Source organism: Mixophyes fleayi, chromosome 8 (genome assembly GCF_038048845.1).
Source record: "Mixophyes fleayi isolate aMixFle1 chromosome 8, aMixFle1.hap1, whole genome shotgun sequence".
Lineage (NCBI taxonomy): Eukaryota > Metazoa > Chordata > Amphibia > Anura > Limnodynastidae > Mixophyes > Mixophyes fleayi.
The window spans coordinates 106,338,417-106,356,214 of record NC_134409.1 but is presented as its reverse complement, the minus strand read 5'-3'; the positions used below and the strand labels follow the sequence as shown (position 1 = coordinate 106,356,214).

The window sequence follows — 17,798 nt, the reverse complement described above, 5'->3', positions numbered from 1 at the left end:
TTGTCATAAGATATGCACACCAAATATTCATACGTATGCAGACTTTTGCTTACACTAACACCTAGACAGGTGGAACTAGGAGGGCAGGGGTGAGCAAGCATTGTCTGAGTACAGAAATTATTTTCATACTTATCTTTCAAATGACTACTACACAGTGATTTGTTTTAAAGTAGTAATATTGGGCCTGATTCATTAAGGATCTTAAATGAAGAGGATCCTTATTTCAGTCTCCTGGACAAAACCATGTTACATTCTAAGGGGTGCAAATGAGTGTTCTGTTTTGCACATAAGTTAAATACTGACTGTTTTTTTCATGTAACACACACATATCAACTTTAAATTTCAGTGTACAAATAAGATATCAAGTATTTGTGTGTTACATGAAAAAACAAGCAGTATTTAACTTATGTGCAAAACAGAACACTCATTTGCACCTCTTGCAATGTAACATGGTTTTGTCCAGGAGACTGAAATAAGGATCCTCTTCATTTAAGATCCTTAATGAATCAGGCCCATTGTGATTTGTACTATACTTTTTGTTTAGACCATTCAGAAGACTAGACGAAAGTGGGTCACTACAATGGGACAAAATCAACAGTCTAGAAAAGGGCAAAATCTACAAACAGGTAATTAAAAACATACCTGCCCTCTGATCATTTATACGTGGAATGAGATAATTCCAAATAATTACTTTTTCTATAAGTGAATTGTATTGTATATACCTGCAGAATTAATAATTTAGTGATGTATATATATGGAAGATCATCACCTGATTATGGAGATAGAAATTGTAGGTAGTCACATGCGCACAATAGTGCTGGTTAATTTCGTTTTCAGATTTGCCCATTCAACATATGATCACATTGAATTCAGCAGATTTGAATATTTTGTTGGCCATTGGCCATATGTTTATATGAGTAAGGTCATCAATTATATATTGAAGCTTTGGCCTCAGTACTGAATGACCAAATGTCCAATCATGTGCTGTGTGTGGCCAAACTGGACAAATATCTGGCCGTTTGGCAGTTGTTCCTGATTCTCGGTCCCCTTGAGAATCCAGAGGGTAAATTAAAGCGGTTTCTTTTTTGCTTCCCCTGGTCTCTGCTGCCGTATGGCATGGTCTGTAGGATATGTAAAGCCCTGGTAGTTAGGAACTTCTAGTTTTATTTTTAAAAACAGAATTATCAGATTACTATGGGATGGATATCACAGTTAAAAAAGCATGATGAGCTTTGTCACTATAGTAAATAAACTCTAAAGAGGTTGTTTAAAACTACCTTTATTTCACAAAGCAAATAATAAAAACAAATGGTAGCTTAATTTGTATTCAGGAGATGTATTGGGTGCACCTGACCCTCGTACTTGCTCAACAACTACAATCGTAGCCTGAATGTTCACGGAGACTGGGCTAGTAACCCAATAATCAGCTACACAGAGACATAGATTGATATACACTGAAGGAAGCCTTGCCCATTGGGCCACTTTTCAACTATAAAAACAAGTGTGGCACCTGCCAGGGGAGCATGTACCTTATTGCAACCATGGTCAGCTATCACTTGTGCGTGTGTGTGTGTATATAATATATATATATATATATATGGCCATATGTTTCATAAAATGGGGCACAAGGTGTCCATCCCAATGGAATATCCCTGACTCTCCTGGGTGCTTTGTACAGTGTCCAATTTGCTAGGATGTGTGTTGGTCTGTGTGGTGTTCATATATCTTCACTTACATTTTTATCCTAGGGAAACCTCTTCGATTTTCTGAGATTAACCGGCTGGAGAGGGTCCAAAGTGCTTTACTTTGGCGATCACCTTTACAGCGATCTGGCAGTAAGTCATGTGTCAGACTATATGTTATATATACCTGTGGTCTTCTGAGGGAATGACTTCTAGCTAGACACACCAGTACAGGCCTAGCAATAAGGGGTCTCAGCAGTTGTACCTGTGACCAGACCGACATTGATTCCTCTCTGCTAGTAACTAATTCTAATGCTGGTTACAAGCGCATTTAAAATTATTTGTGCCAGACAGCCTGATCTCTCTGAGAGGCAACACCAGGAGGTGGGAGCAATACTGTCACATGGGCACTCAGTGGCCAAGGGGCCCTGCTCAGATTTTTCAGTGTGACCCTGTGTCTTTATGCCACTGCATACTAGGCCTATGATTAGAGGTTTGACACCTTGGGGTAAATGTATCAAGCTGCGGGTTTGAAAAAGTGGAGATGTTGCCTGTAGCAACCAATCAGATTATTGCTGTCATTTTGTAGAAGGTACTAAATAAATGATAGCAACCAATTAGATTCTAGCTATAGGCAACATGTCCAGTTTTTCAAACCCGCAGCTTGATACATTTACCCCCTAGGGTGGATCAGCCATACAAACTGCCCACTTATTACGCGATACTTCATCATCTTTTGTGTGTAATATTATAATTGCAGCTTGTTTGTTAAAGTGGCTCTGTCATCTACAGGAAGTAGACACAACCAGTTTGTGGGCCGCACAAATATTCATTCTGTTAATTCACTAGGAACTGGTTCCATCACTGAGGCAAGTTACTACTGAAGCTGCATTCTCATGAATAGCAGTGTAGCGCACAAAATGCCAGCGAATCAGAACGAAGGAGAGGAGTGACTGTGCTAAATCACCACACCCTAAAAATAAAGTCCAGGTCCGCCCCAGTACTATGCAAGTTATGACCCTACTCTGCCTACTTAATTTCATTAGCCAGAACAAACTTCCACTCATCCGCCAATGCTGCCCTCTTGCTCCAGACAGCCATATGCTTTGCCGCACAGATCGAGACATATTTATTTTTACGTGGATTTGGGGGAGATATTCACAGACAGTAAGAGCAGTTGTACAGAGCAATGGTGTCTCTTGTGAAGTGCACCCCTAGTTTTGTATACCTATGCAAAAAATAGATTTTGTTTTGCAGATTGATATTATTCAAATTATATAAAGAGGGTGGTATTCATTTTTAGGGGTGTTCATTACTGTGCCTTAGAGCGTGCTGTCATTTGTGCTTCCCTAAAACACCATTGAATTTGGAACACTCGGCAATATTAACCAATTATAGCCAAAGATTTGCCGGTAACTTGGACAATAGTGAACTCTGGTGGCTGGAAGTGATATTGTCACAGATAAAACATTCATGTTAATTGAATTTCAACTGTTAGAAATACTAACCTGATGTTTAGCATTTTCACAATCCAGTGCAGAGTTTCTTAACTCCAGTCCTTACGCACCCCCAACAGCTTATGATTTCAGGATTTCTTTAATCATGCACAGGGGACTTGGTCTACTTGGCTGGGTCATTAATTATCCTATCTTATTCTACAGACGGAAATCCTCAAAACATGAGCTGTTAGGGGTGCGTGAGGACTGGAGTTAACAAACGCTGATCCAGTGGGACCTCAGAAGCCTGCAGCAGTCCCATGCTGTTCTCTCCCTTCTGCTACTGACACTTCCTGTTTTCCCTTGCAGAGCAGAGCAGTGCATGACCAGATTAGGCGTTGTCACACCTCATGGTAAACTCCATCCAAAGCTCACAATGTAGTTTTGGATGGAGTTTAAAATGTCAAGATACCGCAAGTTCTTTTTTAAAGTGGTATAAATAAAAGCTGGTCCACCCCTCTCTTATCTTTCTCCATATGATTGTCTACAGGATCTCATGTTACGGCATGGCTGGAGGACAGGAGCCATCGTCCCTGAATTAGAGACTGAAATTCGAATAATAAACACTGAACAGTACATGCATTCACTTACCTGGCAACAGGCTCTGACTGGACTGCTGGAGAGGATGCAGGTTAGTATTTACTCTCCGTTTAACTGTCATTGTGTTAATCAATCTCATGATGACTGCTTATACTCTTTCAGGAAAAGTATCTAGAATTCTTAGATTGTTCTACTCTGTACTGGTCTAAAAAAGGTATTGTAGTGAACAGAGAGGAATTACAGTTATAAGGCTTAACCAATAACATAATTGTGGGAAATAGGGCCTATTAAATATGTTATATCACATGAATCCATTGATAAATTGAGCTACTAAGGTGTAAAGTGTGAAGTCAGAGGGTCTGGTGTGTGTTTACCTATGCTTCTGCCCACCTCTATGTTAAAAGATAAGTGGTACCCCGAGTCAGTTTCAAAGGCCCCTGGGGTGAACTGCATCCTGACCTAGGAGAGTGTTTTGACACTGAGAAAGACTCTAAGGAGCCGTTCACAGCTTGAGATGTTATGTACACAAAGGCTCTGTATGCAGGTATATAGAAATATGAACTTCAACGAAGATGCCTTTATATTTCATATTTTGGGAAATCCAGTTTGGTATCAATAAGTTAGCAAATTCAGAGTGGATCTGTTTATAATAAAATTGGGTCTGTGTGACACTCCACAGGAAAGTTGGGTCACATAGTAGAATTGGGTAGTAAATCAGGCAACATGCAAATGGTGATTGTAAACAGTGTCACAGACCACAACTAATGGAGGTGGGGTAAGGTGTAAAGGTGTCTTCATTGATAAGCTGTCCATCTTCAAACCAATTTCCCTTGGCTCAGAATATCACTTATCTGCAAGTTATACTCTGAATTGTACCCCTTTATTTTATGTGTTTTGCAACGTTTTACTTGTATGTCAATTGTTTTTATATATAACATGTAAGCATTGTACTTTTTGTATATTAAATCAAAACCTTAATAAGTGATGTCCTTATTGCTCTAAACTAATTCACTACCTGTCTATAAGAGATAAATTGCTTGACCATGCTAAACCTTTCATTGCTGAGGTGTAAATTGTGAATACATTTGTATACTAAACCGAGTGTGTGCCTGCATGTACATTTGTGTCATAGAGCCTTGAGGGGTTAAGCGTTAACTCTTTGATTGCTGGTGTGTGCCTTGCTAAACTGTGTGTAACAATGAGTGCTCATTGTGTAGCAGTGTGAGGCAGAATATTGGGGTACTATTGCCCTTATTCAATAGGTGGTGACAAACCGAAGTGAGTGTAGTTGTGTGAGCGTTGTTTGGGGGCGATTCAGCAAATCTGTAACCTGTGCGATTGGTGAGAGGAAGATTGAGTGCTGGAATCGTGTGTAACCCCATACAGTAAACACTTCTAAGTCACAAGTACGTAAAGTGCGGGATGTGACTGGTAAAGGCAGTTAAGAGATGTTTCCTGACAAAATAGAGGTGATATATTGTTTGACTGTGTGAATATATAGTAAGATATTAAATCAGGGAGTGGCTAGAGGTGGCTATTCGTGACATTTATATATAGCATGTGCTCAATATGGCTGTCCCTTTGAACTAATGCATAAATCAAAATGTAAGTAATCTTTGTGATGGAAGGGTTATTACTGAGTCGGGAAGAACAATGCTATTCATCCTATAATACACAATTAAACAGATATATTTTTGGGAAACATGTCCAACTGGTGATTTTGGTTTTTAGTCGGTATGACCCTATGCTATCAATAAATTATGAATACATTTATCATTCTAGATGTACCAAGATGCTGAGTCAAAACAAGTTCTTATGGAGTGGACGAGAGAGCGTCAAGAATTGAGGTGATAATATTCACAATACAGTTTACAGTATATGCTACTGAAGTAGGGCTGTCATGTATTCTGGGCATGATTCAGAAATAGCACATGCTCCAAGACTTCATTACATTTCCAGAGTTATTATAATAAATAAATAAATGTCACCACCAAGAAACTCTAGTCATCCAATTGGAATTCTGTGGCTGAAATTCCTTAAATAGTGATTTATTACTATTATTATTATCTTTGACTTATAAGGCGCCACAAAAGGTCCGCAGCGCCGTACATTACATATACAGAAAACAGAACCAAGACACAACATGATACAAAAATGTATACAAACACAGGTGACAGGGTAAAGCAAATCGGATTATATCTGGGACAGATAGTGAAAGGGATAGTAGAAATCAGCAAAATGAAGGCCAAAGCTTAAGAAGACAGGGAAAACAGGGCTAATGAAGCAGGCCAAGAGATACAGAGGGTGAAGGAACAGTAGAAGGAGCACACAAGTAAAGAAGGCCCTGCTCATGAGAGCTTACATCCTAAAGGGAAGGGGGAGATACAAATAGGGTGGTACTAATTGGGGGAGAGAACCAGGACAAGGAAGTTAGGAGGACTGATAGACTTGAATAAAGAAATGAGTCTTAAGGGCACGCTTGAAGCCTTTGAGAGTACATGCTAACCTGATGGAACGTGGAAGATCGTTTCACAGCAGGGGAGCAGCCCGGGCAAAATCTAAAGACAAGAGTGAGAGGAGGTGATCAGGGAAGTAGTGAAGCGGTGGTCACAGGCAGAGCGGAGGGGGCGGGTAGGAGTGTAGGTAGAGATGTCAAAGGGACTTTCTGTACCCTGCTCCCAAATTGTTTAATTTTAAAATAAGTAGCAGAGGACAACTCATGAAGGGCCTGAAGGCAGAGTTGTTGGCAAAATGGGCGTAAATTACTCTACCTGCCCTGTAGCAGGTGCAAATGGTATGCCTCTTCCTTCCACCATCTCCAGGAACAGGCGGGAATAAGTTCCATTGACTTTCTGGGCAGAATGATTTCATACAGAAGTGGAAGTTAATCAATTTATAGGCTCATAGCAGGTACTTGAAAGGGTGGGGTTATCCTAAAAGGAACAAACACACAAAAATATCCCCCCAGCACACTGCTATGGCCAGCAAAAGACCTACCATTTCTACTGTAGATAAAAATGCAAAAGTCTTAGTTGCACACATTTCATGCAAGATACACAGCACAAACTTGCATACATCCTAGTCTACATCAGCCCCACAGTGTCACAGTACAACATATAGTTTTAACAGGGATGAGAAACATTAAGCTCCTTCGCTGAATCATTTCGTCTCAGATCATTGAGATCAGATCACAACACTCAATTAACATTATTTAATAATAAAAAATGCAATGTACTATCTACTCTTCATACAAAGTTCTCCATGCAAAGCATTCTCTCTTAGGCTAGGCACACACTGTAGAAATTTCCAACTGACTTTTTATCTTAAACGATTGAACCTACAACTGAAAGTCTGATCAGTCTGACTGTTCATGCATACACACTGACACAATTTACCTTCTGTTCTGTGCTCTTCATCTGGTCCTTCATCTGGTCATCTAGTCTTCAGAGAATTACAGCACAATATTAATTCATTCATTCATTATTGTCACATTTAAAACACCTTGTTATAGCTATACACATGTCCTAACGAATTTCGTTAGCTTCTGTGACTCTGAAATGAAACATTCTGTCTCAGAACGAACAAATTAATTATTCCTTCTACAACACTCTACATTTTATTCACTGGGACATCCATCGTTATCGTCAGCTGAAAAGAACATGACTCTAAACTCTATGGAGATCGTGAGCATGAGTGCATACACACTATATGGTCGGTCGGTCGGTGAAATATTACACAGTACGACCAACCAAATGAAATGATGATCGGCACTTTGGAACGACTTTAGATCATCATGTCACTATACACACTCACACGATATCTGACCAAACGGTCCAGTGTCGGCTAATTGAAGGTTTTTTGTGCAATCATTGGGCCAGTGTGTACCTAGCCTTACTATGACAAAACATTCCAGCCAATTTTCATCAAACCATATGTTTTTACAGGTCTCTATCGAAGAATCTATTTAATCCCCAGTTTGGCAGCATATTTAGAACCTTCCACAACCCAACGTACTTCTCCCGAAGGCTGATCAGGTTCTCTGATATCTACATGGCCTCCATTAGTTGCCTCTTAAACTATGATATCAACTTTACTTTCTATCCCCGACGTACCCCACTGCAACACGAGGCCCCTTTATGGATGGATCAGCTCTGCACCGGATGCATGAAGACCCCGTTTCTCGATGAGATGGTTCACATTCGGTAACAATCCCCTAGTGTCCTGGATTTAGTAGGTGGGTGATCATCAATGGCTATAAGAATAATTTGCATTACGTGGATCAGAATGTATTCAAGGCACCTGTAGAACGAATATAAGATGGATGTTTTTGCTCAGTTAGTGAAAAAGTAAATCTAAATTCTTCAAATGTGGAAACAAATTTCTAAAAGCCTTAATGTATATATTTTTTATAAATTTGTCTTTACTGCAGGTCCTCTGTATTGGAAATAAATGATGTCATCTGAGGGCCTGATTCATGTCTGACTGCAATTTAAACATGTTTGGGATAGACATTAGAATATCCTTACAAAGAACTAAGGATCAAATAGGGTTTGAGGTTACCATAGATTTAAACAATGGGCAGACTAGACTGGCCAAGTGGTTCTTATCTACCGTCAAATTCTATGTTTCTATATTCCGTGTTTAAAAAGAGCACGCAACTTGTCTGTAGTTTCAATGGTAATCAAATCCAAGCGTATCTCAAGATACTTATCTATTTGAATTTGGGTGGAAACACGCTCTGCCTAAACGTCCTGTCCGCACATGCTTAGTAGTGCGATGCGGACGGCTTTAGACTGTCCCATTTCCCGCCCTCAATAGACCAACGGGGATAACAATATTAAGCAACGAGACGAAGTGTAGCGCTCCTTAACAATTATAACATCTGTAATTGTTTCTGTAAGAAATTATGTAGTTGCCTTAGGGATTGTGCTTAAATAGAAAGCCTTATGGAAGATGGTAAAGATAAGTTTCAACTCTTGAAATATTAGACTTGTTAATCATGTGTACTGATAAGATTGATGACTTTCTAAAAAAAAATCATATTGTCTATGCAGGGGCTTAACTAGATTTTTGTGGGCCCCACAGCAAAAATTTTAAGGGCCCCCATATACTGCCCAATGGTGAAAGCCTCACATGTGCACCTGTAGCTTTGACAGGGAAGGTGGGCCCCCTTCAGCTGTGGACCCAGAGCAGCTGTTATGCCAGTCTTTGTACCTTTAGGGGGCTGGGCAAGTGCAGTCCTATACATACACACAGCCCTCACCAGTGTAAGATGTGAGCAGGTTATAAAAATCATAACAACGGACTAAGTTAGGGCCCAAGTACTAGGCTGGGAGACAATCTATTATCCAACCACCCTCCCGGCATCAATATGTATGTTCAAAACTTTATGGTCATAAGGCATGTGACTACCTATTCTCTCTCATTCTGAATTAAAAATATTAATAATGCTTTCCCTAATTTATTTATAAGTGTAGGTGTTTCATGCCAAGTTAAGTAGCTGGAATCCTTTGTGATCAATTGCAATACATTTTCTTGTTTTATTTTTGCATCTTGTTATGTCATCTCATATTGGCTGCCTTCATCAATTTCTGCACGTTGTTTGCAAATTTATCTGTATATTGTAACATTTCAAAAATAAAAAATATTTTATGCTAATAAAAGTAATAAAAAGAATATGCATTTGTTAATGCAATAACACTGCATTGTGTGAAGGAATATATCTTTATCTTTTATAAGTTCAGACGCAATGGCATCATCTGCATATGCAAAATCGTCCTCAACATTTTAACATTTCTGGACGATAATTGTGAGATTTTTTGTTATAATAATCCTATATCTATATGGACAGAATAATCATGGTATAAAGTGATCCTTTATACTGGTGATGTTATATAGCGACACTAATTCTGCAGCGCTGTACTGAGAACGCACTCAGTCACTGCCCCAATCGAGCTTACAGTCTATATTCCCTAACACACACAGACAGACAAACTAGGGTCAATTTAGTAGCAGCCAATTAACCTACTAGTATGTTTTTGAAGTATGGGAGGAAAACGGAGCCCCTGGTGGAAACCCACGCAAACACAGGGAGAACATACAAACTCCACACAGATAAGGCCATGGCCAGGACTCAAAACTCATGACGCCAGTGCTGTGAGGCAGAAGTGCTACCACTAAGCCACCGTGCTGCCCAAACAATGAATCCATAGAGGAAGTTTGGAAGGCCGGGCCCACAACAAGTTTTAAATGGACGCTTCTGGCTCAAGGCTTCCTGTTGGACAGCTCAGAACCAGAGAAGATAAATACCTTGTGCACATATTCCTGTTACCTTTTATGTCATACTATGTAAACAAGTCTCCCCAATAACTTCCAACACTCTGCAAAAAACAGCAGCAAATTTATTAACATTCTCAAATGCCATGGATTTTCCAGAGGATGATTTTCCTCATATTTAACAGAGTTTATATTGTGATAGATAATTTTCCAAAATAATCACAGATGCAAAATTGATTGGTAATGATTTCATATACAGATACTCTAATTTACAAATATATATATATGTAAACATGTATGATCAAGTCCATTTTTCATAGGATATCTCGCCATAGTAATGTAGAGGACCTCGACTTCATAAGAGAAGGTAACCCCACAAAAATGTAAACATTGTCAAGATGGTGATTTTGGGGGGTTAATGAAGAATTTTGAAGGTATCAGAACAATCTTCACCGTTGTATGGATCCTAAAATGAAAATAAAAAGTAATTATGTATTTTAGATTGCTAGAAGCCATGGTTTGACCAGATTGTTTTAAAGAAAGTATTGGTTGTGTTGCTATGACATAAACTACACAGGCGACTCAAAAACATGACAATCAGACATGTTATTAAAAAAAAAAAAGGCAATTTTAGGGGGGTTTAATGGCGTCTGTTAGACTATCATAAGAACCAGAGAGGGTTTTTTAAGTAAAACAAGGGGAGACATAAATATATAAATAATGGATATGAATATTTAGGAGCATATGGCTATACATGTGTAATTTAAGGGGGACAGGACTAGTTTAAAGGGATTATTTTTACCCAGCACTTCAAATCCCACAAAGCTTTTCATCAGGGGTTAAAAAACAAATTACATCTACTGTAACTAAAATAAGATTTGGAAACATAGAGTTTGATAGGGAGGAGATGTCAATGCAGCAATATAAGAAGGTGGGAGATATGTACTGTATGCAGCACAGATGGGACAGGACATTTTATGTGTCAGTGGTCTTTATAGGTTTCACCTGTTTTCAAGGAATAGAATACAGAAAATAAGATAGGGAAGGAGGATGGGGAAAACACATTAAATGGAACAATTAAATAATAAGTACAGATCTATGAGTCATCTATGAAACAGCACCAGCCCTGAGAAAGTCACTGTCATGTGACGAAACGCGTCCGCCAATCACATCACACCCAGGATCGTGCATTCCAAGCTGGAGCGCACACCAGTGTGTTACTGTTACCGCCACGAGCGGCGTTCCCACTCGTAGAAGGTGGATGTCCTTCTCCCTTATGGTACCCAATCAAATGGTACCTGTAACCATGGAGCTACATTGAGACTGCAGGAAGACAATAATCGCAAGTATTTGGATTTTTTAAGAACTCTTTCTATTGACACCATTGGGCTTATTTAATTATTTGGAAATGGAACAGATTACCCTTCCTTTTGGAATATAGTGCACTTTTCCAAGTCACCTTGGGACATATTAACATCCTCTTTGGACATTGGTGTATGAGCATATATATAGAGTTTTTTATACATGTAATAAATATAATTTATTTTATCATGTATACATACTGTCATTAACTCTGCATACTCCACCTCTGTTATTTACACCTTAGATCTATGATTTAAACGCTGTTTCATTTTATTTTGTACTGTATGCTAGGAAGTGGACTCTCCTATATTCTAGCTGCCGATCCATAGTAGTCATTCCCACAGCCCAGCATTATACCTGCTGTGTGCATTCTATATCCTGTAATTTATCGTTGAGGCATATTCCCTTTCACCTTCAAACACACACTTATCACTCTCATTGTCAAGAAAGCATCTCTGGACCCTGCCTCTGTCTCCAGCTACCGCCTCATATTCCTACTTAGATTCCTTTCCAGACTTCTCGAAAGGCTAGTGTACAACCATTTAACACACTTTCTCACTGTTCACTCTCACCTTGACCCCTTACAATCAGGATTCCTCCTTCTCCACACCACCGAAACAGCCTCACCAAGGTGACTAGTGAGCTACCCTACATTGAAGGCCCACTTCTCCCTGCTCTTAATCCTAGACCTATCTGCCACGTTCGACACAATTGACCTCCTAGTAACTGGAAACCCCCTTTCCCGCCTGGGGCACTGTATGCTTGAGGTGGCTGGACCCTGTCCCCGGTACCAGCCACTTTGCAGCTTGTGTGCAGATCATTTCTGTCTGCACTGTTCACAGACATTTTTACCCTGCTGTGTGTCCCTACCCCTCTCTCCCCTGCTCTGTGTCCCTGCCCCTCTCTCCCCTGCTATGTGTCCCTGCCCCTCTCTCCCCTGCTGTGTGTTCCCGCCCCTCTCTCTAGAGGTGCAATAGCCCATATATTTTAATAGTTTAGGCATATTATCATTCTATCTTTATTGTAAAAAAAGTAATTCTTATTACATGTTTATGTTATTACCTCAAATTGGTCAAAGAAAGAGGTGTTGGCACCATACACTGGATTTGGAATGCAGATCAGTGGGGGATTAACACCATCTAGTATATCCATGTCGTCTTCTTCACCCTATGATCAACAATAAACAAGGATGATATAACCTACATGAGAAGTGATTGTATTCTGATCCTGCATGAATGATGTTAGTGATTTTGGCCAGATGTGACATTATTAGACATAATGAAGTAATAGAAAAACCAGTAACCACACTATTTACAATGTTACTTATGCACCTTCTCTTTTCTGAGCCACTGGATACCACACAAAGCTATTTCAACAAATCATAGAGCACAGCGCATATCGTGAAAATGATACAGTTAGGAAAACATAGTGTAATATATCTACTCCTTCCTTTACCATTGTTTAAAAAATTATGGCCACCTATAATATATTACCACTAATTATTAATGTATTTTAATAAAATATAATCATTGAGAATTTTTGCATTGGGTCCAACGTGAGGGGAGGGCATAGGTTTCAGAAAAATGTATTAGCCATTGTGCTGCTCAAACCAATCTGGAAGAGTACTGGGTGGTGTGGAATGTATACAAATAAAGTGATCCAGTGTGTCTCAGTAAGATGACTAACCTCAAAGTGCCTGAAGCGAAAGCCATTCAACCGCTGTCTATAGTAGAAGTAACTGATCGAGGCTGCGGTCACAATCAGTATAATCATTATTATCGTTACCAGAACTGCAGTTATCGGATGAGATATTTGGCTCTGAGTTTCCTCCTGAAAAACACGTTCGTATTAGCATATACAGTATATACAATGTAAGTGACTGGCAGTGTAACATGTGATCTGGGGTATAGGGATCATCATGAGTTAGGCAGTTCAGTTACAACAGGGGTGCATAATTCCCAAGAATTAACTAATTGGAGTTTATGGGTATGCAAACTGCATGACCTAAGACACTAACTTTGCCGGCCTTGTCACAGAGCAAAATGTATTTAAACTACCCTGCACAACTCGTCCCCTCTTTAGCGTACCTCTCTCCCACATGATTAACTTAAAATTTCTCCACCTTATTTAAGCCCATATAACTTGAATAGTCTAAATTTCTTAGTTCTGTTTTCCTTGCAGCTGAAAAACTGACATAAACATCGTGCAGGTGAAAAGCCATCTTACAGTCTTTGCTGCCCTTAGACACAAGTCTAATAATGCTAAATTTAGTCCTGCTCAAGGACCAGCAACAAAATATGACTGAGGGGTAAATTAACTAAGGAGCGGGTTATTTGGTGATTTTCAAATCACCACACATTCGATGTGGCTTCCAGTTCAAACCCTCAGAATTTACCTGTGGGCTTGAGTCAGAAAACGCATGCAGTTTAGGCCAAACCACCTATTAAAAACATGATAGACGGCTCCTGATTGGTTATTAGGCTATTAAGTATCCTTCAGCAGTCCTTTTCGTCTATGTGTTGTTTTTTTTTAATTTAATTTCAATATGGATTACATCAGAAAAGAAGATTTTAGGTAAGTATTTATTAGACAAACTACACTGCAGAAAAAAATTATGGGGCCAATTAATAAAATTGCCCAAAAAATTGTGGTTATGCAAAACCACACTTTTGTCAATTTACTCCTGACTGTCAAAAAAACAAAAGTGATCAATTTGTTTATTCACAACAATTAGACTTATCATTGAGCAATGAGACTTAGAGGTGTTTATAAGCTACAGCATCAGGTCATGGGTCAGGGTATATGGTACATAGACTATATCACTTATCACACTTTAAGCTGCAAGGTGCTCGTACCTGTACAGGTGGTGCTATCAATGGTCCATTTATAATATGGATGATTCCATTGAAGGCTGGGATATCCCACTGAATAATTGCCTTATCATTTACAACTTTAGGACACTGGAGCAGAAATAAGAATAAAAACATTTTTAGAGATGTAACACGGACAGACATGATATTTTCTACAGTACATTGTTGAGAATTGTTTTTGTTTTTTCTTTACACCTCAGTAAAGCTCTTGAACGCAAAATACACATTACCATGAAATAAAATGACAGTTTAATGAAAACTAACGATTTTTAGTACGAAGACCTTGGACAGAGGACTACAATAACTAGGCCAGGATAACAAGCAGATAACAAAAGAAATACTGTACAGGTGCCGTCTACTTACCAGGGGTTTGGAGCAATTAGAGTGTTCTGAAATTGAAAGATTGTATCCTATTTTAGAAAGCAGAGTACTCCCATGTGTAAGATTTGTGTATGGAACTAATATATCCAGTTGGGACATGTGATGCTCTAAGTCCCGCCATGTTAAAGTCTGAAAAAGAAGAAAATAAGTTAAATAATAAAAATATATGGGAAGAGGTATACAAATGCAGTAGAAAGTAAAGTGGATTCATTTAAATGTGAACCATAATTAAATGAAGACATCTGTGGAGGCATTAAAGTTGTTGTACACCGACAAGCCACTCACAGCCAATCAGATGCAGCCCTCTACGGCAGTGACTGCTCCTGAGCAACCAAAACTGTGGTCAGTGTCTATGACAGTTAGGTGTACAAAAAACTTTATACAAAAAGTCCTAATTAATATATGTATCAGAGTTAATGTTACATACAATATGTTATTCCTTAAACTACTGAGTTTTTATTTTCTTCATGCATTTTCTTCTTTATTTCTGCAATGCATTTCCAGACCCCCATTATGGTACAATAGGCAGTTTTCTGTCTGTATGTATTCACTTCAGGCAAAGGTGATTGTATATCCATTCCTCGACTGTTTTACACCTAAACTCAGAGCTATCCCAAAATACAAACCATATTTGATTTCTTCAAATACATAATATTGTGCATAGCGTTGTCTGTTTCATATTCAACAAGGCATGTACCATGCAGACGATGGATGAGAGACAGATAACAGCAAGTGACTTCAGTGTGCAATAAATCTACCTACAAGCACCCCTGGGGGTAAATGTATCAAGCTGAGAGTTTTCCGGCGGGTTTACAAAACCAATCAGATTCTAGCTATCATTTATGTAGTACATTCTACAAAATGATAGCTAGAATCTGATTGGTTGCTATAGGCAACATCTCCACTTTTCAAACCCGCCGGAAAACTCTCAGCTTGATACATTAACCCCCTGGTGTTTCCAAAGCTTCAGATATCAAGGAGTAAAAACATTGGAATCACACTTAATTAGGCATCTAGGATCCTTTCATTGAAATTTGTCCTTTTAAGATTCTGTGTGCAACTGATATTCAGTCCACCCTACTCTAACAAGTTTATGTTGTGTGAAATGACATCCTGGGCCGCTCCTGCTGAATGTTTCTGAGATTGAACTCACAACATTGTCCTCAAAGCTGTCGTCTTCTGGAACAAATAAGGTTTTATATGATGTTCTGTTTGACAAGACGTCCAGAAATGTTGAGCCCTGGGCGCTGGAGTTGCCATAATCAAGAATCATCTAGAAAAAGAAACGTTTGTTTTATTCAACAACATTTTTTTTTAACAGCACCCATTAAAACATGCAAAAGACTTGAGTCTGGTCTGTGATAATTAAGGTGATCAGATAACCATGGGTCTCATGCTGACATATATGTGTCAAAATGTTTTTCTAAAAGGCTCTGCACCAGTGACATATGCACCAGGTTTGCATCAGGTGTCTTTACACTCAACCAGGTCATAAGCACAAACAGGGATAGATGGAGAGGATCAGGGAGTAAGGAGGAGTGAGAGAAGCAGGATGTGAGACACAGGGGAGAGCAGGTAGGGAGGGAGATTGGGAAATACCTGCAATGAAGATAGGGACACATAGGAACAGAGAAAGGAAACAGATAAGGGAAAGATAAAGGGCAACATGGAAGATATAAGAGAGATATTTTGGATAGTTTTATTATAATATGGAGATATGAGGGAAAATGTAAGTACACAAAGGAGACAGGAGAGAGAGGCGGAGGGACACAGAGGATAGGTAATTGGACAATGGGAGGATAGCCTTGCATCATTTAATAATGTTATATATTATACTATATAATGTTAAAATGCATCTAAATTTATTATCACTATCAAAATTCCTAAACCTTCTGGGGGCCTAGGCAGCCCCCAGCCACTCATTTCAACGTCAAAGTTCAATACCAGCACTTCTAAATTTCCACTTTGACCACTGGGTATAGATCTAATGGGCCTGATTCATTAAGGAAAGTAAAGCAAAAAGGAGGAGTAACTTTGTACTTTGGCAAAACCATGTTCGATTGGAGGGGGAGATAAATTTAAAATTGATCTAGGACATGCCAACTATAAATCTGTCCCCACATTTTAAATTTCAGTATAAAAGTTAAGCTATCAAGTATTTGTGTCCTACATGAAAAAACAGCCAGTATTTTCCTTATGTGCAAAGTAAAAAGTTAATTTGCACCCCTTGCATTGTAACATGGTTTGTCCAGGAATAAATTTACTCCTTTTTTGCCTTACTTTTCTTAATGAATCAGGCTTGTCTTGTTTATCTGAGAACACTAAATTCACACATGCACTTTTTTATGACAAGTCCATTAAAAGATAGGAATACATGTTCATTCTGGTTCATTCATGTACGAGAGAGAAAACTCACTGAGTAGAATCTGGACAGTCTAGAATTCGCCTCTATAACTTCCAGCAGATTTCCATTGCAGAAACTCCCATCACCCACGTACCCATCAGTACATTCGCATAGTGTATCTAGAAAATAAGGATTATATTTTCATATTGAATCTTATATATCATTCCAATAATCTTTAGATTATATTAGTTCTTCTCAACATTGGGCTTATTAAACCATGGACCAGGACACATGCACCACCATGACCACCTCTATGCAAACCAACTGTTTACTACCAACTAGTAAACTGATAATGTAAACTGATAATGTATTAGTGAGTTGCCATTTTCCTGTGCAATATATTTCTTTATAATAATAAGCATTAGTAGACAATGGTGACTAAATTAAAAGCAAATATATCAAAATGTGTACAATAGATAGATTTATATGTGGATCAGATATACTGAGTCCTTTGTTAAAGATATATAAAGAAGGATTATATTACCGCACCAACAACAGGATTATAACCCAGTATATATAATCATATCAATAGGGATAACATAATATTTTTGCTCCCTTTTAGAAGTACTTGTGTAATTTTTCACTGGGGTGCAACCAAAAAACTCAGATAGAGCATATTTGAAACAAAAGAAAAACAGGAGTTGTTTGAAGTTTGGTGCACTTAAAACATAACTTTTATTATATAAATTTAAAAAGCGAAAATATAAAATAAATCAGCTATAAAATAACTAGGTGCACTTGACACTGTAACCTATATACTTAAGATAAAAAGTACATGGTTAGGAGG

At 38.6% G+C, this 17,798-nt stretch overlaps 2 protein-coding genes across 5 annotated transcripts in view; one reads left to right on the top strand and one right to left on the bottom strand.

Annotated features, from left to right (window-relative positions):
- Positions 1 to 9,339, top strand: part of NT5DC2 (5'-nucleotidase domain containing 2) — a 49,445-nt gene extending 40,106 nt beyond the window's left edge. For 2 of the 3 annotated variants that reach the window (XM_075183087.1, XM_075183084.1), the window contains 5 exons: positions 545 to 626; positions 1,749 to 1,835; positions 3,669 to 3,809; positions 5,501 to 5,565; positions 7,663 to 9,339. In XM_075183087.1, coding sequence (XP_075039188.1) covers positions 545 to 626; positions 1,749 to 1,835; positions 3,669 to 3,809; positions 5,501 to 5,565; positions 7,663 to 7,924 — 637 coding nt within the window. In that variant the 3' untranslated portion in view covers positions 7,925 to 9,339. The remainder of the gene's footprint in view (positions 1 to 544; positions 627 to 1,748; positions 1,836 to 3,668; positions 3,810 to 5,500; positions 5,566 to 7,662) is intronic. The other variant, XM_075183086.1, reaches the window with a different exon arrangement.
- A 760-nt stretch (positions 9,340 to 10,099) lies between these two features.
- STAB1 (stabilin 1) overlaps positions 10,100 to 17,798 on the bottom strand; it is a 179,409-nt gene continuing 171,710 nt past the window's right edge. For both annotated transcript variants that reach the window (XM_075183082.1, XM_075183083.1), the window contains 7 exons: positions 17,024 to 17,130; positions 15,761 to 15,880; positions 14,590 to 14,736; positions 14,212 to 14,316; positions 13,043 to 13,186; positions 12,419 to 12,523; positions 10,100 to 10,460 (listed from right to left, as the gene is read on the bottom strand). In XM_075183082.1, the coding sequence (XP_075039183.1) occupies positions 10,410 to 10,460; positions 12,419 to 12,523; positions 13,043 to 13,186; positions 14,212 to 14,316; positions 14,590 to 14,736; positions 15,761 to 15,880; positions 17,024 to 17,130 (779 nt within the window). In that variant the 3' untranslated portion in view covers positions 10,100 to 10,409. The remainder of the gene's footprint in view (positions 10,461 to 12,418; positions 12,524 to 13,042; positions 13,187 to 14,211; positions 14,317 to 14,589; positions 14,737 to 15,760; positions 15,881 to 17,023; positions 17,131 to 17,798) is intronic.